This window comes from Protomyctophum bolini (assembly GCF_963924005.1).
Source record: "Protomyctophum bolini genome assembly, chromosome: 3".
Classification (NCBI taxonomy): domain Eukaryota; kingdom Metazoa; phylum Chordata; class Actinopteri; order Myctophiformes; family Myctophidae; genus Protomyctophum; species Protomyctophum bolini.
This window is the reverse complement of record NC_137864.1, coordinates 46,021,913-46,049,374: the sequence shown is the minus strand read 5'-3', so window position 1 is coordinate 46,049,374 and position 27,462 is coordinate 46,021,913. Positions and strand designations below refer to the sequence as shown.

The 27,462-nt window shown below is 42.8% G+C and overlaps 1 protein-coding gene across 1 annotated transcript in view; it reads left to right on the top strand.

Moving 5' to 3' along the window:
- Nucleotides 1-27,462, top strand: part of neurl1aa (neuralized E3 ubiquitin protein ligase 1Aa) — a 75,928-nt gene that overhangs the window by 13,492 nt on the left and 34,974 nt on the right. Inside the window, exons 2-3 of the mRNA XM_080759614.1 lie at nucleotides 5,042-5,295; nucleotides 9,433-9,754. Coding sequence (XP_080615740.1) covers nucleotides 5,042-5,295; nucleotides 9,433-9,754 — 576 coding nt within the window. The remainder of the gene's footprint in view (nucleotides 1-5,041; nucleotides 5,296-9,432; nucleotides 9,755-27,462) is intronic.

The window sequence follows — 27,462 nt, the reverse complement described above, 5'->3', positions numbered from 1 at the left end:
AGTACATTTACTTGAGTACCGTACCACCCCCGAGTACATTGTTTGAGTGTCCGTACTTTACTTGAGTATTTCGGCGCTGTCGGGGGGGGAAACCCCCTATCCATATTTTTGCATGTTTTGCATCTTTTCGTAAATTACAGCGTCACACAAAAGTATCCAAATACAGATCTACAAACGTGACCGCATGTAACTGTAACAGTTTTGGACAGTTTCCACCCGACAGATGTATGACTTGACTCCACTACATTTCGAGGAAGGGTGGGAAAAATACATTATGATATGAATTGACTACTTAAGCCCATTTCAAACTACTGCATTAGTTAGATTATATACTGTACATGAGTTGAAAATAATCGATAAAATGCTGTTTTTGCATACACATGGCTGAGCAGAACATTAGCAGAAAAGTTATAGCAATTTTAGCTCTCGGCGGTCTGGGTTTCTTTTCCACTTCATTTCTTAACATAAAGTACCCGGCTCAAATGTGTCCAGTCGTACAGTATATGTCAGCAGACGAGATGGAAAGAGGACGGGCTGATTTACACATGGTCGCACACAGCCAGAGTCATCATCATTGCTCCACATTGTTCTAGTCTATTTGCCCCGTGCAGATGGTACTTTACAAGATGGAGCGAGTCACTAAGCCATTTAGCCCTGACCTCGAAATTTTAAAAAAATCCTCCAGTTTTCTGAAATAAATATTATCACGATTTTTTTTCCAAAAATAGCAGACCTACAAGCTCGTAGCGCGCCACTCGGTGGCGCGCTACGAGCTTGTAGGTCTGCTATTTTTTTAATAGCTAAATTATAACATGATGTTTAAAATACCAAAAGGGGTTCCCGCCCAAAATGGGCTAAGGTATGAATTCACATCATGGCTCATTTCACTTCATTAGGACATGACAAATGTGAGCAGGATTAGATGCCGTTAATATGGAGGGAACATCGTCTCTGGGGTCGGGTGGAAAACCCTCACATGTCCAAAAGTGTCTGTTTGACAGCAACGATATAATATGCAGTACTATTCACTATTCCTTCAATATGTGTACCGGTTGTTAATACCAACCAGTACTCAACCCCAGAGTTAAAGCATAGATTCTCCCATTCAAGACGGTACTAACTGCAAGTTAAAGTTGCTCAGTGATTGATTGTGTTCATGTAGAGTAGACTGCAGTATTTACTTTTTTAAATGATGAAGGATTCAAAATAGTTAACATTTGGACATTTTCCAAAAGGATTCAAAGATTTTCCAGATAATTATATTCAAAATGATATCAATAATAGTGTAACTAGCAGATACTTAGATGTAGATAGATACTGTATGGATACCTTTATTAATCCCGTGGGGGGGAATTCAGACACCAGAGACGGCACAGCAGTAAAAGTTACAGACACGGGGCATAGAAGGTAGAAGAGTGACATCACAATAAAGACAACAAATATTAATTCATACAGACGTATTCACCCTCTAGAATCCTGATGCAGAACAACAGAGAGAGAGAGAGAGAGAGAGTATAGCAACTTAAGCCTCAAGTCATGACATCAGCACAAACCACAGGCAACGTTACAGGTGATGATCACCGCTAGCCTCGTATAGCAATACTTGTATCACTGTGTGGATATTAAGTCTCGTCCTTCTCAGTGTCCGATTGTTTTTCTCATGTTTCTATAGCGGTGGTTCTCAATATTTCATGTCAAGGACCCCAAAAATGATTTGTAATATGCTGCCGACCCCCATCTGAAAATATGTTGTTCCAGGGACCTCCCCAGAAGCAAAGATCTGAGTTAAAAAACTGAAACTCCGAAAGAATATATATTCAAAGATTTGAGGCACATTTTCACGATTTTTCAAAAATAGCAGACCTACCAGTTCCTGAGCTATGGAACACCTCCCCCCTCCCCATATTAGAGCTGCTCAAACCATTGCCATTTTTAACTCCCTACTTAAAACGCACCTTTTTCCCCCTGGCTTTCACTCTGATTTTAACTTATTTAATATGCATTCTTACTATCCATGTCTCACGTTGGTTCTTTATGCTATGTTTTCTTTGCGCTGCGTGATGTAATTTGCTTTAATTGTAATCTTTTGTTGTGAAGCACTTTGGTCAACTCTGGTTGTGTTAATATAAATAACGGTTGAGTTGATTTTCTTTGATTTTCTTTTTTTTTTAAACATAATGTTTATTGATTTTCTTTACAGTACAAAGAAGTAATTTCAAAACAATTGACATACATCCCCCCCCCCCCACACACATCCCCACGGCAGCACAAATACAAACAAAATCTTATCACGAAATGTTTTAACAATATATACAGAAAAAAATTAAATAAATAATAATAATGACAGATTTGATTTGATTAATCTGCCTGGGGCAATATGGATTGCAAAGGCAGATGAAGGCTGGCTATGCGACACTAGATCATCGCTGTCGGGTGGAAACCCGTTACTTTTCACAATTGTACTTGTGATGCTAGTTAGAATATGGAGATAAGAGTTTTCTGCCCGGCATCAATGATATTATGAATGTGTCGCTTCATCCCCTGAAAGTAACTGGTTAAATAAAATTTCTCAAAATCAACAAACAAACTTAATATAACTTCATAACTAAATAAACTTAAAACAATCATGCCAGGATTGTACAATGGCAAACTCTGAATTTCCATTATTTTGTATTCTCCCTGGTCAGAATGAGCTCTTTCGATAAGAACAGTGCCAGTAAGCTCTGAATGTGAAAATGGAGATATATTGTGTGGTTGCTTTGGGTTGCTGTGCGTGCCCTCCCTGGCAAAACAACATGGCATCTGTTGTGCATCCCCTAGATGATAGCCGGGGTCTGAACGAGGCTCGCTGATCAAGCCCTTTTGATGCGAGGGGGTTGCTAAGGAACATGAATTCACACTTAACCTCCGCTCGCTCTCCTCGGCAGCTGCGCCTCTCTCTCTGCAGCGCCCCGTAATGCATTCAGACTCAATCTGGCTTGCTGGGCCCGCGTGAGCCGAGCCCACATTCACTCCACTGCTCTCCTGTGGCTCGTTCGTTCTGAGACAAAAGGCAAGCGGCCATGCCCTTATTATTATTATTATTATGGAGAGCCAGACTGGACGACGGATGCCGGTGTCGTGTGAGATAAAATAAATGAATACACAAATAGAACCACTCAGTGGAAAAAGCTCATTACAAGACAAACAAAGACAGTAGACGCGGAGAGATATGGAGAGAAGGCTGTTTGGTTGTGAGATTGATTTGGTGTTTTATCAGGGCTCCTCAGGATGTGACCCAACTGCTGTGCTTTTGTCTGCTAACATAATAAGTATAATACTAGTTAGTTATCTATTGTCTGCTTAGGTTTCACTCTCAACCCAAATTGATTATTATCGCCTTCTGGAGATCGGAATATAATGTGATAAGTTACTGTATAGTGGTATGGGATTGGTATAACACTGATAACAGCATCTGCAGTGCACTCCACCCAGGTGCACCCAAAGAGCCCTAGATTTTGCTATAAATTCAGCATAAATTCTCTTGCCTAGAAATGTTACAAAACACCCCTCTGAGGCCCTTAGCCTTAGAACAGTGCATGCTGTAAAAAGAAATGAGCCAAATGAGCTTGTTCACTTGAATGATGAAGTGTTCTATTTGGAGCCTGTTTCCAATACGACTGTGTGCTGTGTTGTTGTCAGTGATAGCCTGATTCATGCCGAAAATCGCTGATTTGCAAACTCAAAGCTGTCGATCTGCCACATCCATGGTGCGTTGTGGGCTTGCAGATCGACAATTTTCTCTGCGCCGGCCCGTCATACGACAGAGCGTAAATGTGGAGTGTGACTGATGGAGCTGTGTGATTCTGTGACTGTGACTGTGTGTGTGTGTGTGTGACTGTGTGTGTGTGTGTGTCTTGGGGCAGATTTCCTCAGCCACCTGCTCCCAGCTTCCCAGTCAAACGCATTTCTCCTCCATGCATCTCATTAGCAGTCAGAACTACTGCACCCCAGGACTCCCTGCACCAAGCCTTGTGATCAATAATAACACTCAAACGAGTTTGTTTGTTTGCAACGTCTTTGGGATGATGTATTCGATAGTACTAGTGTCATACCGGTATGTTATTATAGTAAACTGCATATTATTATGCTGTTTACTATGCATGCACTGTAACTGAGCAACTCTATTTCCAAGCAGTGACTGAATACACTACAAATATTTGATAATGATAATGTACTTTGTATGAATTAATGCTTGTCTAGTTGGTAGTCGTTTAAGGGAAGAACGTTGATTTCATTAAAATTCAGACAAAAATGGGCAATGCTATTGTTACTATGATATTTGTAGTTTCCACTAGTTGCATAAAGCACATCCACTGAAATGGATGTCTGAACTTGCTACTCACAAATGGTTCATAAAATAATGAAGCCAGCTGTTTTTATTTTTATTTATTTTAGTCATTTTGAACATGCAGTCAAGAACAGAGCGATAATATGGGGTGAATTATTTTTTTTTGCCGTTAGCACCCACAACCACAGATGTAATTGTTATTTTGAGAACATGGAAGTCTTTAGATTAGACATTAGACGACGCAGCGCTTTCTCTCTGCTGTTACGCAACACCCTAATGTGTAAGTGTTGAAACCACAGACAGTCAGTCATCAATTCACAATGACTGGAGGCTATAGCAGTATGGCTTCATGACACTCCCACTTGAACTGAAACTCACCTCCTCCTCGTCTGTCTGTCTGTCTGTCTGTCCCCATCCCTCCCTCGCTCCCTGTGTCTGTCTGTCTGTCTGTCTGTCTGTGTCTCTCTCTCTCGTTGCAATGCAATGGGTTGTGAGCTTGTACAGTAGGTCTGCTATTTTGCGTACTGCAGAGTGAATTATGAACGTACCAAATGTGATCTTTACAGGTCCGTTTTCAAGTATATAGGGTTTAAGTGGTGATGAATCTGCAGCTCAACAACAGCCGTATATGACGTAGGACAATTTCACGATAATTGACAATCTCCGCGATACGGATACTTATATTATCTTTACTCTCCGTCCCTCCCTCAGACTCGCTGGGCGGCCCGTTCCCGGCCGCGGCGCACCGGTGTCACCACAAGCCCAACAAGCGCTGCCTGCCCATCCAGTGCGGCGGGCTGGGGGGTCCGCTGGCCCTCAGCCCGCTGCTCTTCCACCCCAACACCAAGGGCTGTCAGATCGCCATGGACCCGGCCCAGAGGCTGGTCAAGAGACAGGCCAGCTTCTGCAACGCCATCACCTTCACACACCGGCCCGTCGCACTCTACGAGCAGGTCCGCCTCAAGGTAGGCTATATACAGCAGTGGTTCCCAAACGTTTCAGCCCCAGACCCAAAACGGAAATTAGATTTTCGTCCATGGGGACCCAAACCAAACTAGTGAAAATAGCAGAACTACAAGCTCAGAGTCGGAACGTGTCGCAACGTTGTGAGCTTGTAGATCTGCTATTTTCACTACTTCTTAAATGTTTGTTCTAATTTATGGAATTTCTTCGATTTGTCTTTCATTTCGTCATGACATTACTGAAAAGAATCTTTGGATTTTGTGAAAGGTTTTGCTTTTTTTGGGGAATGTTTTTTGAAAATGTGTTGAAATAATAATAATAATAATAATAATGTAGTACACAAGAACTCATAACGCAACCCACAAATGGGTCCCGACCCACTGTCTGGGCTAGAGTATATACAGCAGGGCGTTCTTCAGGGTTTGTGAAGCCAAGGTCCCTGAGAGAGAGAGAGAGATGGAAGCACTCAAAGCAGTGCATGTTGTGTCAAATTGTGTTGAAAGTAAATGTTCTCATAGATTTCATAAACATGTTAGATTGTCAGTGTTGTGTAAATTGTGTTTTGTGTTTGTTTGTGTTTGTTCCTTTGTTTACACATTCTCTTAAGCCCGACACACACCGGCTCCGTCCGCCGCACGGAGCCGCGCCGCCCGGCACGCCGATAGAACACAGTTCTATTTTCCAGGCGGCGCCGCGCGGCAACGCGCCGCGCCGCAGACGGTCGCAGCCGGTGTGTGGTGGGCTTTATTTAGACTTGAGGCCGATTAAAAAAAGAAACACCTTCTCAAATATTTATTTATTTATCAGCATCTAAAAATGAACACGGATGCTTTCCCCGAATTGGAAGGTATATCAACGTTATATATTTGAGTGTAATTTAACTGAAGAAATAACATCCTTTTCTGACTTTTTCCCTCGTCCAAGGACAGCTTGCTCAGTGTGCATGTTCCTTTTCAGTAATGTTCCGTTTCCCTTCCATAATCCATAACTCAAATTCAAACCTGGGGGAGATGCCTGTTTCATTTGGGTCTGGGAATTGATGCATCAAAGCGGTATGTTCCTTGCTCAGATTTCTCCAGCTGGTCCAGGGAGCTGACCCAGCAAAGTTATGTAATGTCTCTGTCAGTGGCAACCTGACAAAAATGCAGGATTCAAACTCAAAAGTAGCAAAAGTAGCAGATTACAAGATTGCAGATCTGCTACTTAAAAAAATATATATATATATATGTTTACGGGTAGCAGGTTTCAACAATTTGAGTTTAGTTTGAACATACCTTTTTTTTCTCCATTTAACAACAAAGTCCAGTCCAATCAAACAACCATGCATATTTGACCAAGTGTAAACAATAGGACACAAAAACCTATTTAAACACAGATGACAAAAACAATATAAATAATAACAATAAAATAAAATAATTACAATTATGAGTTATTCGAGTTCAAGAGATACTGTAGTCACAAGTTATGTTAGAAAATATTGCGTTGAATCGCAATGATATCCCACCTATTCCTATTCTTGTCCATAGGGAGGATGTTTACTCTCATAAGAGACCGATTAGTCACTGAAATATGGCCCCTTTGCCCAGGATGCAGTATTAAAAGGTGGTCCCATGGTTTATTCGCTGGTTTTTAGTATTGGAAAAGATTATTGTGGGGTAGATCATTCATATTTTGTACGAATTTTCTCAAAACTACTGAATATATTCCTCTCATAGAGATCTGAGAATTTGACAAGACCTTTTATCTTTCCACTGTTTGAAAGCCAAGTCTGACATAGAGGGAGGGAATAGGTGATTGCCAAGTATGGGACAATTTATAGAGCCATCTTTAAATTTAAAGTGGGAGCGTAACTGTGACCAAATCTTAATGGTGGGAATCACTACTGGGTTTTGGGTCCATTTAGATGGTGATAGGGGTCATTTAGATTAGAGTAGGCCTACTACTGGGAGAGACATTGAGTGGCATGATTTAAATTCCAGTACACACCAGTCAGTTAGAGGGGAGTGGAACCAGTAGGCCATTTTCTGAACATTGGCTGACCAATAATAATAAGTAAAATTGGGTAGAGCTCCTTTGTAGAACAGATTTTTTTTATTCTGGGCCGTTTACCTCTCCAAATAAATTCTGAAATCATCTGATCTAAAGAATAATAATGGAATACATTGAAAGAGCTAAGGACTTTGGGATTTTACTTGTCAAAGATAAAGGCAAGCTATCCCACCTTTGGAGATCTAATTTTACTTGTTCCACCAAGCTGAGAAAAGGGATGAGAATAAACTGGTTGTGAACGCAGTGAGCACTTACTATGAGACCTAGCAGATCATGTCTGTCTGTCTGTCTGTGTGTCTGTCCGTCTGTGTGTCTGTCCCGCTATCCAAATATGGAGTGTGTTGCATCAGCAATCACTCAGCTCCATATATGGGCACAAAAGGGGCCAGGTCCACTCAGCTCCATATATGGGCACAAAAGGGGCACCATTAAAGGAGTCCCCAAAGCAGCTATACGTCCAAAACCCAAAAATGTACGAGCTGCGTTCGCTTCCCGCGTTTGCGCGTCTTACTGGTAACCTGGTCATTAATTGGGTAGAATTAACTTTTTTGATAGTTCAACTTGTATCCAGAAAAGATACCAAAATCTTTAAGAATAGAGAGAACATGGGGTCAGATAAATACAGTAATAAGATCTGCTACTTTTGATGCTTTCACATGACGCTGTAGTATGATCAAATATACCAAAAAATGTGTGACACTGCCACATACATGTGTGAAATAATGTATTTCCTTAGCCGCAATTTGCAACTCTAGATTTTTGTTATAATGGGATGAATCTAGAGTTGCAATACCCTCCATTGACTCCCCACTCATCCAATTTGCGTTTGCGATCTGCTTGTATTAAACAACGTTAAACTCACCAACATTGCAGCTGTAGGTCAAGCTTGAATTATCCTCTTTCAATCTGCCGAGCTTTTGTGTCATACAAATTCATTTGCATTTTGAAAAGAGATTGATTGAACAATTGTCTAATTTTATTTCGACATAGATGGATATATTGCAATTTAATTTCAAAATAAATATTTTGGTGTTTTCTTTTTGCTCTACAATACAGTTCGTTACCAGTGTAAAGATTTACTGTCGCAGGTACAGGGGCTTTATTTCTTTATTTTTATTTAATATAACTCAGACATAATGTTATGTTTCTGATTGTTATAAACACATAATCTAGAATATGGAGATAAGAGGTTTCTGCCCGACCACAACGATATAGTATTATATTTTTGATGTCGGATGGAAACCTCAATGTCCAAAACTGTTACTTTTCAGCAATAAAAAAATAGCAGATCTACTGTACTTGTAGTAGTAGTAGTAGTAGTACTTTTGCTCCTTTTGTGTGATGCCGTAGTATGAGGAAGTAGAGCATTCATTTATGAAAAGAAGAAATACAATAAAGACATAAAAAGTATAAAGTATGGAGATACGAGATATACCCGACATCAATGATACAGTATATACTTTGTTGTACCGGTATGTGTAAAAAGAAAAGCAAAACAAGTACAGTAAATGTACACTAGGGTTCATGTGGTTAAATAAAAATGATAAATTACATACAAATCCCACCACTATACACTACAGCACATAGCCTGGGGTTTATGCTACTGTAAATTAATGCAGCCTTTCTGGTTTATAAGAAGTGTTGCGTCAGCATGTTTAATGGTGAGATCACAACCTACTTTTAAACCTAACTTTGTCTTGTTATGTTTAGCTGTCCTCATCAAACTTTGATGAGTAAAACATGACTGTCACATACTGCACTATCCAATAGCCTATTTACCCAAACAGGAGACGGTTTCCTCAGTTTTTGCCTTTTCTTTCGATTTTTGCCTCCTTGGGACTCTCCACCTATACTGTATCTGTGGCAGTATAACATTTTGACACCATACAAATGCCTTGGCAGCAAAAAAGCAAGTATCCGACTGCTATCAAAATCAATAAGTGCAGGTGTTTGCAGTTCAAAAACCAGCCACAGTATCCACAAGAAAGGCATAAACATCTTCATTATCTTGTCCTTGTCCCACCCACACAGTATCCACAAGAAAGGCATGAAACATCTTCATTATCTTGTCCTTGTCCCCACCCACACAGATCACCAAGAAGCAATGCTGCTGGAGCGGGGCCCTGCGCCTCGGCTTCACCTCCAAGGACCCCTCCCGGATCAACCCGGACAACCTGCCCAAGTACGCCTGTCCCGACCTGGTGTCCCAGAGCGGCTTCTGGGCCAAGGCCCTGCCCGAGGAGTTCTCCAACGAGGGCCACGTCATCGCCTTCTGGGTGGACAAGAAGGGCCGGGTGTTCTACCGCGTCAACGAGTCCAGCCCCATGCTGTTCTTCAGCGGGGTGCGCACCTCCGAGCCCCTCTGGGCCCTCATCGACGTCTACGGCCTGACGCGCGGCGTGCAGCTTCTAGGTAAGTGTCACCGTTACAAATTGCCATGATTTTTTCCCCACACTAAAACATCAGGTATTGTTGTTATATAAGGAGGAAGATTTTTTTCAAAAACGTGTACACTGTACAGTATGCCTGGTTTGCCTGGTGGGTGGTCATCATGGGTGGTGATTAGCCTCGGTCCCAGGCTTACTTATCTGTGAAAAGAAAAGCCTGGTCACAACCTAAGGCTGAGAAGCTATCGGCGGTTGTATATCCTCCGGAATATCCGTCAGATGCATTTCCCCCGGATACGATATTTTCCCCGACCAATCACAACACTTGTTTCATTCGCGGAGAATGTAAACTGATTTGTAAAGCATCAACGTCATGTCCTTCAGCGATACTTCCGCTAAAATCCCGCACTTCCGCTGATAGTGTTTTCAGTCGCGGTCTTGCCCAGGGTGGGTGGTGATCCACCTGAACTGAAGCCCAGGGTGGGTGGTGATCCACCTGAACTGAAGCCCAGGGTGAACTGAAGCCGCACCCACAGCTGTTGTTGTATAATAAAGGGGGAGGGGTTGGGGGGGGGGGGGGGGGGTGATTGGCACGCTTGACTGTCAAGGTTTAAGCCTCCAGGAAGAAATCCTAAATACAAAGGGAAGACTGTATCATTGCACATAACAACCACACCAAGGGGTCTAATGAAGTACTGTCACCTCATAAACACATACAAAAATGGAAAAAATACAAAAATCACGGCACACTGTCTTTAAGTCGACGATTAATTGTCTCGCAAATAATACAATGATGACAACTCTTCTCTGGATGTGTCGTGTATTCTGCTGGCACTGGCCAGCCACAGACACTGGCCACAGACACTGGCCACAGACACTGGCCACAGACACTGGCCACAGGCACTGGCCCCTCATATGGTAACGGGAGGGAACGAGTTAATTTAGCCTCAGTGTCAAACATGGAGTTTGGTGCAGACTCTGGTGCATCTTTGCAACATGAAGTGACAGTGTCATTTGAGGTGTCGGTGTCATTTGAGGTTTCAGAGGATGGCACTTACCAGCCACTAGCAGTCGGTAAGAAGTCAGTACTTTTATGCCATATTTTCTCCACCCTTTTCGACTTTTTGATTGCCTCTGAGAGTACATCTCAATCCACACCTGTGACAATAAGTGGCACGCAGTGCAGACACATGTTTCCATGTCTGCAACCATATGTTCATTGAATCATTAGACACTCAACCTGACACACATCCCTGTCGTCTCATAGGCTAGTATGTTATTGTTGCTGGCGGACAAAAACCTCTTATCGCCATAGGTTTTTGGATATTTTCTTTTTTGAGGGGCGCTAGTACCTCCTTGTATATACAGGTTTAATGTTTGTTTTTCCTAAAACAAACATTAAAAATCCATTGAAATGGACAGAGTTTAATGTTTGTTTTGTCACTAACGCAAACATTAAATGCCATTAACAATGAGCAGAGTTTAATTTGTTTTGTCCATGTTTTTATCTAGATTGCCATTTCTGTTGTTCCACAGCGTGTGTCCTTGAAGATCCTTCTGTCATTTGTTTACTGTAAACAGGCCCCACCTCCGTGTGTACAGTAAAGCCCTGGGTGAGCCAATGGAACAAAGGCTATCTATATCTAACCTAGTAGTGGTGCTCAATGTTTGGGGGACGGGGTCCACCACAGGGTCCAAATAATAGACCCTTATGGGCAGTGTTGATGTTGACGGCAAGTTTTAGTCATAGTCTTTTGAATGGGTGGAATTTAGTTTTAGTCACATTTTAGTCACCTGGAATGTTATAGTGTTAGTTTAGTTTTAGTTGACTGAATATCATAAGATTTTAGTCGACTCCATTTACGGTCGACTAAAATGTATTTTGTGGAACTATTTTGTACACTCTCAGAGTTACAGACCTATTTGGACCCCTGGCTGTCCCCAAACCAGCTGCCCCCCCCCTTCCAATTTTGACATATGACGAGGACAACACATATTAAGGGACACCCCTTGTGCATTCAGGCATGCTACAGTACACAAGCTTATAGCGTAAATACACACACCACAAAGGCATAGCATGGGACAGCATAGTCCCGGGGCCTTTTTGTGACTTAGGGGGGGTATATATATACACATACACACACATATCCCGTGCTGTCATCCCCAGTCATCTAGTAAAAATAGACCCGAGGTCAAATGTCCCGCAGATAGCACACATTCGATCCTTATTGTGCCCTGTGTTGATTGACGCCGGTATCTCTCAGCTGGTGGGGGGGGGGGGGGGGGGTGTATTTTGCATTGCAAGTGTGAGGGGAGTTGTATTATCTGTACGAACCCCAACCTCCACCCCCCCCAATCTCATGCTCTAAGCTCGGTTGCAGCCTCTGGTTTTAGTTGATGTCAAACCAAACTGTGTGTAGTGTGTGCATCGTTGCTGTCGGGCAGAAATCTCATCTCCATAATCCATATTCTAACTTTTTTTTTTTACAGTTTTGTTTATTCATGATTTCAGGGCACACATTTTTATAAAATAACAAAGGCTGTGTTCCAGTGGATCCAGTGTAGTTCTTACATGGTCACAAGCTGTTTGGTATACAGGATAAACAAGTGAACATTGGAAGTGACACCACAAATTAATGAGCGGACAAAATTGGAACTGTAACACTGATGAATTGGTACTCTCTCCTCATTTTGGCACATTCTCCTCTTTGAGATTAATATGGATGCTGGCGTTCAATTGGTTAAGACTTTTACTGGCAGCTCTTAACTAATCAGGTCAGCCTAGCTAGAGCATTGGTTAAGTGGGGTCCTTGGGAGGGTCCCAGGGGGTCCCCAGCAAAATGAGTTAATCCAGCATCACAATCATTTGAACAACTTTTATCCATTTAATATGTTTGCTATTCACAAAGGGCAGATCTATACAAGCTTATAGCGCATCACTTCGTGTTTGAGGGGGGGGGGGGGGGTACAACTATTAGTTTGAGAACCAGTGGCCTCTAAGAGAGCCACTTGAGACACCCACTGGAGAAGGCTGAGATGGGACAACGTCATGCCAGGGCAGACATTGCTCTCTGTGACTCACATTTCTGTCCGTAATGCTCCGTAAAGCTTCCTCCGCTCTCAGATAAGCCCCGAGGCTTTTAGAGATGTGTGCGTGCGTGCGTACTCTCTCTCACACACACACACACACACACACACACACACACACGCGTGTGTGGCTTGTTCCTGCCGTTCAGTCCTGATCTTATCACGCAGTCCTCTTTTCATTTGCAGTCTTTGAATGACAGCAGCATTACTGCTGCTTACAGGCTGGGGAACAATGGACTACATTTGCAAATGAAGTGCTTAAGAACAGTGCATCCTCTCTTCCATTTAATCTCAGCTATGTTTAGTGCAGCACACTGTCGTTGTTGTTGCTTTCGTTTTCATTCACTGATGGAGTCTGAAGTTTCCAGCCATTAAAGATGATTTTATTTTTGTTAATAATCTCACATTCCATATTATGCCTGTTTACAGGCCTATCATCGTTTGCATTAGAATGGAGCATCTGTGCACTCCTCTCTCTAACCACAGCACCCATTTTGACGAGGGGAACATTAGCCAATAACACATTGCGTCGTGAGATTTTGTGTAGACTAGACGGGACAAAAGTGGTCCAAGTACAGTTAACTTCCAAACGGGTTAAGCTCTAGTTTATACTTCAAAATCCAAATAAAAATGTGTAATCGAGGCAAAAGTTTTAAATCGTCTCTAGTCTGTCGGATGGAAAACTCATACCATGTATAGGCTACAAAACAGTTAATTTTCAGAATTCAAAATTTAAAAAATAGCAAAAGTACCAGATCTACAAGCTTTCGCGCTTGTAGATCTGCTCATTTTGAGGCTTTTGTGTGACGATGTGTGATGTTCATTTACGGAAAAAAGAAAAAAAACACATGTGCCCTTTTGCCCGACATCAACCAAATAATCATTATATTGATTTGAACTCCTGTCATCAGGCCATAGCCTGCAGTGGCAGGACGGACGAGGCAGGATCTGATAACGGCTCAGCTGACGTGACGATGACAAGATTTAAAAAAAAATGTCCCTTGTCACCTCAGGTACACCCGTCGTCCACTTCCTGTCCACTATACTAATGAAGCAGGGACAGAATGGGAAAGATAAATGTGATGTGAACTTCTGCCTGCGAAGCACAAGGACATATTATGCACCACCACAAGTACATACCATAATCCAGTGGTTCTTAAAGGGACACTTCACCCTTTTTGCAAAAAAATATATGTTAATGACGTTTAGAAGCTTTAGATCACTTTCCTGGGGGTATTTATGTGTGTAATATGTGGTTTTAGATATTTTAGATTGTAGCAGTGAGCCTGTTGTCTCTGATGTCATGGACACTGGTCTCTTTACCTTCCTGGACTACAATTCCCATAATTCTTTGGTGCACTGCGCTCCTCCTTGTGGATAGGGGGGAGAGCTGTCTTACTGAGACAACATGTAGTCCAGGAAGGAAGTGAGCCCAGTGTCCATGACATCAGAGACAACAGGCTCACTGCTACAATCTAAAATATCTAAAACCACAAATTACACACATAAAGACCCCCAGGAAAGTGATCTAAAGCTTCTAAACGTCATTAACATATCTTTTTTTGCAAAAAGGGTGAAGTGTCCCTTTAAGGTTTCCACTGGACGGTCGATGTTGTGTATTACACTACAGTACATGCATGCACACTTGACTATTTATTCAGAGAATGAACTCGCGCCTCCTAACGTTACATGAGGCCATACAGATATTTATTTTTGCATAAACGCATCCTTGTTTGCTGGGTGTAGGGGTATCGGTGACATGGACATATATAGCCTCCTATAGGTATACTATTGACTGTGGCTGGCCTTGAACCGGGCCAGTGCAATATTGCTGGGGTTTGGCAGGAACATTTCTTTTTTTTTTTATTGACAATCTTTCTATCTGAAACCATCCCCCTGGGACTGAAATCCAACAGGCCACACAGAGGTTGTTTTAATATATATCCAAATCCTCCATCCCATATGCTCAGCTGTCACTCTTTTGTGCACATGCATGCAGGATGCACGTGTGTATGCATACACGTATTATATGCACCTGCACGAGCGCACACAATACAAAGGCTGCAGAAGAATGCACGCCAATGTCTTTTGGACACGTGCATACAGTATAAGTAAACACATTCACGCAATGTAATATGAGCACACACACACACACACACACACACACAGGAGAGAACACGCCCACAGTGCACGCCCACAGTGCACGCCCACACGCCCACAGTGCGCACGGCGTCCCCAGCGGGAATCGAACCCAGGACCTTCTAGCTGTGAGGCGACAGCACTCCGAGTAATACAGACTGTGCCACCGTGCCCCAAATTGGGTAGAACTCTAATCTCTCTTAACTCCTAAATCTAAATCTAACCTCTTCATGAATCATTTTATCATTTTAACCATTAAACAATAATGTTTCTTGCAGGAAAACACCCCTCACAATGTATAATTCTACTATACAGTGTACTTGTGAGGACATTTGGTCCTCACAAGTATAGACACACGCGCACACACGCGTGCGCACTACACTAGATTAACTGTAGGAAGGGGGAGAGTAATTGCAGACTTGTGTGTGTGTGTGTGTGTGTGTGTGTGTGTGTGTGTGTGGGGCGCCAGAACATAAGTCCAACTCTATGAGTGAGTCATAGAGGAGGTTTAATGGTGCGTGCTGCGTGGGCCTTTCTGTGTCACCTCCTCCCCCGGGGGACAACAGGATGCAGTGTGTCCCCGCGGACGCCATGCTTCATCCTGCTTCATGGCTGGATGGATGCAGGTGATCCCAGCCTTCACCTTAACCCATTCTGACCTGAGATCAGATTCATACGAGGTTTCCACTGGACACACACTGGGTCTGATTAACCCATTCTGACCCGAGATCAGATTCTAAAAAATGTCAGTCGTTCTTCGATTTTTCAAAAATAGCAGACCTACAAGCTCGTAGCGCGCCACTCGGTGGCGCGCTACGAGCTTGTAGATCTGCTATTTTTCAATAGCTAAAGCATAACATGATGCAAACACCAAAATGGGTTCCCGTTCAGAATGGGTTAACCACACGAAGGCTGTCTGTTCAGCTGGGGAGACGGAGTGGGCTTCATGCTGGCTCTGTTCCAGTCAACGGTCCTTCTGACCTCTGGAAACCAAACTTTGGGAAACGGTAATCATCGGTTAATCGAATAATAAAGACGCTTATGCTGTTGGGCAGAAACCTCGTATCTCCATATTTGAACTACTACAGTACAACGTCAAAAGGCATGAAAAGTAGTAGTAGTTCTGATTAATTGAAAATGGTGGACCCTGTTGCAAACAAGTGTATTGGTGTCGTCCACAGTAACAGTTTTTGTATTGACTTGTACTTTCATTTGAAATGTACCCATTCTACAATAGCCTACTGTGAATACAACGCGTTCTGAGCTTGGAGATCTGCTACTTTAGCTATTTTTGAATCTGTTTACCAATCAAGTGATGAACCTATATTCCGTCCTATCTCACTGTTTGATTATGCCCGAAGAAGGCCAATAGACCAAAAAGCTTGCAAGAGTTAATGAGAAATACCTGATTTTGCACAAATTTGAGTGTGCAGAGCCATCTAAACCGACTCCAGCACCTTACCTCGGCAGATGAGCGGTGGCTTTTTCACTTTTTGGTCTGAATTTGTATAATACAATATTTACAATTTACAATTTAGGCATTTAGCAGACGCTCTTAATCCAGAGCGACTAACATTAAGCAAGAACAAAAAATGTAACAGTTTTGGTTTCTACCCAACAGAGACGATAAAGTTAGTGGGAGGGGCCTATTTTACAAAAGAATGCCACAAATCACGAACGGAATGTCCAATCCATCCCAAATTTGAATCACATGTCACAGGTGGTTTAATCAACCCGGAGCCAAAAGCAATTCCATTTTCATCCATAGGGGGCGCCGCAAATGCAACAAATGTAACCGGTTGTTGCAGAAATAGGATTTTTCTGGGGGGGGGGGGGGGGGATAAATCCCCTCCAAATGTACTTACACATGATCACAGGGGAGACGTGGCATTGTAATTGGCTAGCAAAATTTGTGGGAGGGGCCTATATAAGCAATTGTGGCAATAAACCACACTGCGTCACAAAACCATTATCAACTATAAGCTCTATACTTTAGTGTGCAAACTTTACAGAAATTGTCCTGTACAACTGCTACTGTATGTTCACTACTATCATTCCTTTAAGTAGTTATATAGATTCAGACGTTCCTTATGGATTGTGTTTCATGTTGGCTCTTCTTGACCGTGGCATGGGTCCACAACACATGGATGGAGTTCATCTGGAACTAGTGGTGTCACAGTTTATGATGGTCAGAGTGGGCTCCAAAATGACATCCAGTAATATCTGTTTAGTATAGCCAGCACTGATAAAAGAAGTCTCTTGAGAGACAGACTAGTGGAATCACACACTTCTCAAATGCTATACTTTTCACGATTCAAATTCAAAAGTAGCATCGCTTCGCTCCGTGTATCGCAAGCTTGCGCATCTCTTACTTTTGATGCTTTTGTGTGACTGTAGTAAGATCACGTTGGGCATTCATTTATGGAAAAAAATTAAACCCACAAAGTTAGAACATGGAGATAAGAGGTTTCTGCCCGACAGTAACGATACACATTTCTGTATATAATTGGTTGAATGCCCTTCCGGTCTGAGTTGTAGCCGAACAGCTTCCCGTTCCTAACGTTTTACGAGGCATAGATCCAGACTCTCTGTAGCATCTGGCCCTGAGAGACTATTAACCCATTCTGAACGGGAACCCGTTTTGGTGTTAGCATCATGTTATGCTTTAGCTATTGAAAAATAGCAGATCTACAAGCTCGTAGCGCGCCACCGAGTGGCGCGCTACGAGCTTGTAGGTCTGCTATTTTTAGAAAAATCGAAGAACGACTGACATTTTTAGAATCTGATCTCAGGTCAGAATGGGTTCATCAGACCAGTGTGTGTCCAGTGGAAACCTCGTATGAATCTGATCTCAGGTCAGAATGGGTTAAAACAAGGACTGCGGTTCATATAAAATTAGTTGACCAATAAATCATGTTCTTGTTCTTCATAGGAGGGCAATGTGCCACGCTGAGCTGAACACTGCTTACCATCAGTGGAAGAAGAAGTACTCTGATTTCTTTACTTACATAAAAGTAGCAATACCACAATTTAGAAATATAAATACAAGAGGGGCGGAGGCATTTGGACAATAATGGAAAAACGTTTTTATTTTTTTATTTTTTTATTTATTTTTTTACACACAATATTTTTGTATCTGCAAGCCCGATGGCATGGATATCAGCAAAGAACCTCTCTGCCAATTTTTTCACATTGGTCTGTTATACAGTAGCACCAGCACCAGGCATATCTTTTTCAAAACACAGTACTCTACTACAGATTTTATCACACAGATTGGTACACATTTATCTCTATGGCCATGCGATCAAGACGGATCTGTCACCTCTTCGGCACTCTGCAGCCTTTGTTTAAACTTTGCTGAGGTGTGAATTTAAGCTTGTTTTTATCTTTGCCGAGTGCAATGCAACACTGCTTACCATGGACCTACTTCAGAAGTTCATATTTATTACTTACAGACCATAATCTCCTCTTGACAAAAGAAAGTTCTCATATTCATGGCAAAGGATATGTTTGACGCGAGGCAAAACAAGGCGTGAAAGCTTGACGGATGAAGGTGTGTGGGGAGAGATACGGCTCATTGTTGACGTCTCTCGCAAAACTTGTCAGGTGGAAAAAGGCAGCTTATCGTGGAAGCCGAGGTGTCAAGCCTGGGACGCGGTGTCGTCCATTTAAACCTTTTTTTACGATGTGTCACGGTTGGTGGAGGTGCCAAGGCAAGATATGTCACTTCTGATAGAAGAGCACGTAGCGTTTCCATGCCATATATATTCCAGATTTACTTTCACTTGCAGTCAAAGTCCTCTGTGTATATTAACCAGTAAGACGGGCAAACGCGGGAAGCGAACGCAGCTCGTACATATTTGGGTTTTGGACGTATAGCTGCTTTGGGGACTCCTTATATGGTTATGGCTGAGTCATGGTGACACAAATCACTCGGCTCCATATATGGGCACAAAAGCGGGACAGACAGACACACAGACAGACAGACAGACAGACAGACATGATCTGCTAGGTCTCATAGTAAGTGCTCACTGCGTTCGCAATAAGGCAGAGAGAGAGAGTGTACAAATGGACCTGACCACTCGCAAATTGACAGCGCACACTCAACGGTGTACCGAAGGTATATTTCCCCTATAATTTGCTGTACTTACTTACTTAGGCCCGTCGCTCCCAGTGGAGCATAGGCCATCAACGACTCTTCTCCATCCAAGGCGGTTTTGGGCTGTCCTTTCCGCCTCTCCTCCCCAGCTGATTCCCTGTCTCTTCAGCTCCGCCTCAGTGTCCCGCCTCCAGGTGTTCTCAGGCCGCCCTCTCTTCCGCTTCCCCAAGTCAGTCATCATTTGCTGTGCGTAGCATATATGACTGAGACTGATGTGCTATGATTACTTCTTTTTCCAGATGTCAAACAATACACGCCCCGTCAGGCAGTGTTCTGTTAACACTCACAATGTGTAGAACCGGAGGTAACGTCAACATTGTTGTTTTCTCTCTCTCTCTCTCTCTCTCTCTCTGCAGTACCATAGCGGGTCTCTCTCTGTCGAAGCACCAGGTGCAGCTGTTTTCATATTACATCCAAATGAACCACATGGTCTCGTTGTGTTGCTACAGAACGGGAACATTCCCTCCGCAAAGACTCCGTTTGGTCATTATATGTGACTAGAAAACCCAATTAGAGGCAGCTGTGTAGAGTATAATCGTATTAACGCAGTGTGTTAATGGCATGAGATCTGGATGAGGGAGTTTGTTTTGGGTTGCTTGCATTATTATGACCGTAATGGGTCTTCAACAACGGGGGCCAGGAACCCTAGGGGGTCCTCAGAGTTACTGCAGCGGTCCAGTGTAATAATAATCTTTGAGCGGCGCAAGCCCCTCCTATGTCCAGCTTTTAATGCGTGTGTAAACGCATACTTTCTCCTAAACACAAACATTAAATGCCATTGATAATGAATGGCCAGTTTTGAGTGTTTGTGTAAACACAAACATTGAAGACGAAGCGAGGATGATGTATGATGATGTACGATGATAAGAGCGCCCCTCACTTCACAGCACACGGGTGGGATTTTTGTTATATCTTTTATATAAACACAAATCAAACATTTTATTAGCAAAGATAATGTGTAAACAAAAACAATGTCAAATGTACATAACATTGATGACTCATGACGGTACTATCAAACGACAAATCTATAGGAGGCCAACAAAGCGCTTCACTTGGGAGACAACCAATACAAAATAAAAAACTTCAAAGCTACTGATAAGACAATCATGGTGAGCTATAGCTTTGAAATAATCATGGAAGAAAATAAGTTCCATATTATTCATTACTACTGTACAGTATCTGTGTGTAAGGGGGGTCCCTGCTTTGTCTCTCCCTCTCAGCTAAGAGGTCCTTGGCCTGAAAAACGGTCAACACCTGTGAAGCCTTACCGCGGTATAAGGACTAGAATGACCAGTTAAGAATAAGCTGTGTGATGAATAATGGACTAGAAAGGACTAGGCCACTGTACGGCATCTGACTGCATGTTCACACAATCTTTGCACAGCATCTCCTTGTTTTATGATTCCTATTCTTATATGATTCAAATGCTGCTACGATTTCTGAGGAGCCAAACGAAACACGTTGATTATCGTCAGATACTCAAATTCAAATGATCGGATCGGAAGCAAAAAAACGTGACCAGGACATCCCTATAGAATACTTAATAGACCTTATACGTTTTTTTTATGCAAAATTATAAAATAATTAGGCTATAGCATGCCATATAAGTGCATTATAATGCATTATAATTGTGGTTATACAGTAATAACACATTATACAGTAGACCCAACCATAACCATAAGTACCTCAAAATCTTACTTAAGGCCTTCAAGCCCAGCATCCGCCATGCGCTGTGAGCTTGTCGATCTGCTATTTTCAGCGAACACTTGCCCCACAATAACAGAAAACAGAAAAGACACTACTATAGAGCCCTGAGGGACTCCGGGACAGCCATATGGTGTTTAAGTGGCACAGTACTTGAGTAAATGTACTTGGATGTTTCCAGCGGAGTGTTGCCTGCCACGCACGCACGCACGCCCTGGCTCCTCATCCCAGCCCTGCAATAACATGAAGTCATCTGGAACCATAGCGGTCTATTAGCAGAAGGTATGGAATGCTTCCCCCATGCAGCCTAGCCTGGCTTTGGCCATATACTGATAACGTGGATTCACTCTAGCTTCCTCCCCAGAGGCGCGAGTAAATCCACGTTATGTGCTACAGTCATGCAGCCCAGAGACACTGACTGACTGACTGACTGACTGACTGACTGACTGACTGACTGACTGAGATAAAACCATTCACATAACCGCCAGCTAGGACAAACGTGCAGACTTCAGTATGAAATAGTACGCTTAAAGCCTCAAACCAGAAATCTATCTATAAATGTGCCAAGTCTCTTAGAGACTTGGCACATTTATAGATAGGTTTCTGGATTGGAGAACCGTTCGCCCCACCGTCTTCAAATTCGACCAACGCTTTCCACACCACCACAGGGAGCGCTGCAGTGCCCGGTGTCGAGTCCGTCGGATACACCGTTGTCCAGAACCAGCACAAAAGCCTCTGCCCGGGATCTGGCCCTGATCACCCCTATATCTCCATATATGGAGCTGGCCTGTTCTGACATCACATGATGATCTGACGTCTGCGCATAGACTCCATATTTGGGCATGCCTGACAAAGAACTCCATACATGGGCATTAGAAGAAAGATACATACATGTTGTTATTATTGTGCAGGAGAAGTTAGAAGCTAAAAGGCTTATTGAAAACTTCCCCTAAAAGTATACCCATAAAAAACTCCAGTAATACATCCAAAGTTTAAATACAAATATACGTGCAGTAAATGCATAACAGGGGCACAGACATAATAACTGGGTCTGGGTGGGGCATGCATTTCCAACTTGCATCGTTCCAAGTAGGCCAGTGCCCAACGGGCACCGCTCTAGTTATTGTTTTTACCCCTTTTGGTGTTTTAAGCGTTACGTTAAACTCTAGCTATTGAAAAATAGCAGATCTACATTTTTGAAAAATCGTTAAAATGTGCCTCAAATCTTTCAGAAAATTGTCATGATTTAGAAAAGCTTTTTTTTTTTAAATTTCGACGTCAGGCCTGAATGGGTTAAGACCTGAAACGGTGAAACCTACTCTACAAATGCCTTCTAAATCACACATTCAATATTGTTTTAGCTTGCCTTACTACTAGTGCTACTTTTCATGCTTTTGTGTGACACTGTAGTATGATGTGGTATGAAAAGTTAAATCATGGAGATAAGAGGTTTCTGCCCAACAGCAACAACGACGTATATTTTAAAAGAGACCTGTCTTTAAGGTACTATAGCAGCTGTATATAATCACAACACAAATCACAAACATTATGCAACATTATGTTAAAAATAGAACGCATAATAAACCAGACAAACGGCTTTTAAAACATAGCTCTTTTCCCTCTCAGGAAAAGAAAACAGCCACCTGCCTCCATCACCACATCCTTTATGATGCCTTTAAATACATACATGGATATAAATGTGTCTAATTTTAGATCTGTTTGCAGCTTATTCCATGCCCAAGGTGGGTGCAGAGTAGGAGAATGACATTTTCAGTGGCGCTTTGGTCAACAACAAAAAAAGCGAGGAGAAGGAGACTAAACGGATTCTGTTACATTTGGCATTTAGAATTTGCTTTTTATGGCTGGATATATATATATTATATTATGTATCTGGTGGTCGCTCATTTTTCCTCTTTCAAAAGGCAAAAATGGCAATATTTTAGCGAAAGGAGCTGTGTTTGAACTTTGAATGACAGTGAAGCCTTCAGTACATAATCTTTCATTACAGCTTAAGCCGAGCACGGCTGCATGCAGATTTATGTGAAGTTTCCTGATGTTGCTTTTCCTGACCCTCCACATGTCTTTCCTCCACATGAACTCTTGAGAGTGTAAAAAATGGAACCAATTGGACCCTCCCATAGCTCTGAGTTACAGACCTGTAAGGGTCAATTTGAACCACCCTCCTCAACCAACCCTGGGGGTCCCTGCCAACTTTGAGAACCCCTTTGGTTCCATTGTACTCTCAGGGTGAAATGAACACTCGGCACTGGGTGGGTTCCACGCTTCATCTTGATGTGGATCCACTACTAAACTATCGTAGCCATAGAAGTCTGGTATGTGACGCCGACACACCCCACATTCCATTTGGCGCACCATTCGACACACCATTATCCCATTCTGACCTGAGATCAGATTCATACGAGGTTTCCACTGGACACACACTGGTCTGATTAACCCATTCTGACCTGAGATCAGATTCTAAAAAATGTCAGTCGTTCTTCGATTCTTCAAAAATAGCAGACCTACAAGCTCGTAGCGCGCCACTCGGTGGCGCGCTATGAGCTTGTAGATCTGCTATTTTTCAATAGCTAAAGCATAACATGATGCCAACACCAAAACGGGTTCCCGGTCAGAATGGGTTATTTATTGTGACCAGCTTGATTTGAGAGCGGAGACGGCAAAAGGGGGACTTGGTGGGCTTCGGTGGGCCGGTGAGGGCCTGGCTCGTGACACTCTCATGAAGGAATAAACAGGGAAAGAGAGAAGGAAAGATAGAAAAGAGAACACTTCAGACGCATTTAGGCCAAGTGGCCTTCGTCATGACAGAGTCGCTCATGGGCCTTTTATCAGTACCACAGTGTTGCGTAGTGAGCCTGTACAGTGGACCGGCTGTTTTCCATTAGATCTTTATTATATTACTATACTGTATAATATACTATAATAACTATATTGTTACTTTAAAGGAGAATTCCATGCTAGAAGGCTTTCTTACCTTTCTTTGTAGTTGTTACGTCCCCACCAAAGAGGTCCAGGTGTTTTTTTTTGTGCAAAAACTCCTTATTGGCTATTTCCCCTACCATAAGCCCTCAATGAATTGCATTTAATTGAATGGGAATTTAATGGGGCTATGGGGTGTTGTGCTAATTTGCTTATTTCCATCGAAATGAGTAGTAAAGTGTGCCGCTTGGGATATTATTTACATTATGAAGAGAGGATGCATGGAATGCATGGAATTCTCCTTTAAAACTCTAGTTAAAACTCTCCACATTTAGAATAATTGTAAGGGAGTAAAAAAGTACAATATTTGCCTCCGTAGTAGTGGGGTAGAAGTATTGACACATGGACAAGTAATGTAAAAAATACTCACTACTACAGTATTTGCGTACTTAGTACTGTACTTAGTTACCAGCTCTGTTTGAACGTGCTGGAGTGTGTTTAGAGCAGACATCATCTTTAGAGAAATGTCTGTGCTGCCGCCTAATCAAATGCTCTGCTGAAAGCAATTAAAGTTAATCACCTGCTGTGATTGGAAATGTTGGGCCAAAAAACGCAAAACACAACATAAAAGCCAAACTCTGGCATGTTTTCACGATCAACTCACACTGTTAAAGCTACAGTTTGGAACTGGTTTGTCCTGTCTGGGATTTGGACCGTTGCATGAGACACATTTAACCCATTCTGGACGGGAACCCCTTTTGGTGTTTTAACTAAGCATTATGTTATACTATAGCTATTGAAAAATAACAGATCTACAAGCTCATAGTGCACCACCGAGTGGCGCGCTACGAGCTTGTAGGTCTGCTATCTTCTTTTTTATCGTGAAAATGCTGCACAAAGCTTTGAATATATATTCTTTCAGAGCCAACGTTTTTTTATTTCGACGTCGGGCCCAACCCCTGTTTGCCAGGGGAGATATTGTGCTTATATGGGCTATAGCAGTAGTTCTTAATCTTATTAATGTCAAGGAGCCTCCGAAATTATAGCTATTAAGGCTGCGGGAAACCTTGAACAGTCAGTGTTCTTTGTGATATCGATTAATAACAACGTATCACGAGGTGGATGCTGGAAAATACTGCGGCATGGTCATGCTGGACCTCCAAAAGGCTTTTGACACCGTGAACCACTCCATACTGGTTAACAAGCTTAAAGCTATTGGTTTTGATAGCACATCAGTGAGCTGGATGCAATCCTACCTGGAGGGGAGAGAACAGATGGTGGAAGTGAACGGAACACTGTCCCCCCCCCTCCCAGTGAGCTGTGGCGTCCCACAAGGAAGCATACTAGGGCCTTTACTGTTCCTAATATATGTAAACGACATGACTTCAGCTTGTGACTGCAACTTGTTCCTGTTCGCAGACGACTCAGCACTGCTGGTCTCGGACAGGAACAAACTGCAGGTTGAAAAGACCCTCAGCTCTGAACTCGGTAGAATCTGCACCTGGCTCGCTGATAACAAACTATCCTTACACCTGGGAAAAACTGAATCCATTCTCTTCGGATCAAATAGTAATCTCAAAAAGGCAGATGGCTTCTTGGTTAGAGTTGGTGATGATATTATCACACGGAAGGATCAAATTACCTACCTAGGTTCCATCCTGGAGGCCAATCTTTCCGGTGATAAGATGGCCACCAACGTAATCAAAAAAGTCAATCAAAGAACAAGATTCCTCTACAGGATCTCCTCACTGGTCGACAAAAACACCTTGAAGACCTTAACAGGAGCCCTTGTACAAGGTTTCTTTGACTATGCATCCACCTCCTGGTACCACAGCACCTCAAAGGCCCTTAAAACAAGGCTCCAGACCTCCCAAAACAAACTGGTCAGGCTCCTACTTGGCCTCACCCCCCGAACCCACCTCACCCCTGCCCACTTTGACAGGCTGGGATGGCTTAGGGTCGACGACAGAGTACAGCATCTTGCAATGGGTCTGGTCCACAAGATTAGATACACCACCAAGATACCCATGTACCTGTCTAAATACTTCCTTAATGTAAACGAAGTCCACACCCACAACACCAGAGGGAGTGCAACAAACCATGTACAACCCAGATTCGGCACAAACAAGGGACTAAATTCTTTTCGCTCCTATGCGACCAAAATGTGGAACGCCCTACCAACAGTCATTAAGACATGTGAATCCCTTGGCTCCTTCAAAACTGCTCTCAAAGGGCACCTACGGATGGCTGCAATTCGAAACTGGCCTCTGTAAAAGCTGAATTTGTATCTGGATTGTACTATGTTTTTGTATGGACGTGGTGTTGGGTGCCTGCACATATGCACACATGGCATCAACGCATGGTGTTGTGTGCAGGCGCCCTACACTCTGTCTTTGTACTATGGATTGTACTATGTTTTTGTATGGACGTGGTGTTGGGTGCCTGCACATATGCACACATGGCATCAACGCATGGTGTTGTGTGCAGGCGCCCTACACTCTGTCTTTCGTTTTCTTTTCTTTTATCCCCCTGTTCCCCTCACTGTATATATACTTTTTTTACCTTTTCGCTTCCTATATGATGAATTCCTGTTCTGTTCTTTAACTACATAGAAGTGTCTATTTGTTTGTCTCTAAATGTTTTGATGAATTGAACAATGTGGACCCTGTTGTAAACAAGTGTAAGGCTTAATTGGGTCGTCCACTCACAGTTAACAGTCTTTGTATTGAGTTTGTGCTTGAAATGTACTGTAATTCTGCAAACTGTTAATAAAGATTTCAATCAATCAAAAAAGTTGCATTGATCCCAGCCGGATCGATCGATCAAATAACCAGGCTCTGAAAATGCACGCAGTCCACTTAACCCACGGAAGTGGTCAGATGGGTGGAACGCAAACGCTTTTTGACTGTTTCCTATAGTGTTCCCTGACTCCCTGATCCAGAAAAGGTACAGTGAACCACTGCCCTATATCCCAGAAGCCCACTAACTGGCCACCAGTGAGGACAGGACTGGGTCAGCGTGTCAGCCAGGGAGCAAAAACACAGCATGCTCACGTGCAGCCTTTACATTTATCTCCCGCTCGGTTTCCTTGAGCTTTCTACATTCTATACGGTTGGTCAGTGAACCGTAATCTCTCTCTGTCTGTCTGTCTCTCTCTCTCTCTCTCTGCATCTTTCTCTCTCTGGCTCCAGGCCTCGTTATCCGTCCCCGTCCCCGTCCCCCTGCACGTGGGGGGGTTCATCTCTCTCAACGTATCTCATTTCCTCTCCTATCTTCTCTTCTCCCCGCCCGTATAGCGTGGTCCTCTTCTTCCTCATTATCTCTCCATCTTCTCTTCTCTTCTCTTCTCTTCTCTTCTCTTCTCTTCTCTTCTCTTCTCTTCTCCTCTCCTCTCCTCAACAGTTTTGGACACACATAGATGGATAGATTAGCCTGGCTCCAGCCCTGAATCGCTACCATTAAAAAAAAAATCTGTCTGAATAATGAAGTGAAACGAAATGAAAATTCAGGCCGAGTGTCAGCGTATGTATAGATAGCTTTTATTGCCATTCAACAATTACATTAAATAATTGGCTTTGCATAATAAACCTAGACCCTAACACTACTTAGTTAAAAAGAATACTAAAACACTACAACACTAAGAATCCCCACTAATAAAATCACAGTCTGTTCATAATGAGACATTGCACAGCAAGGCGTCCTCGGCA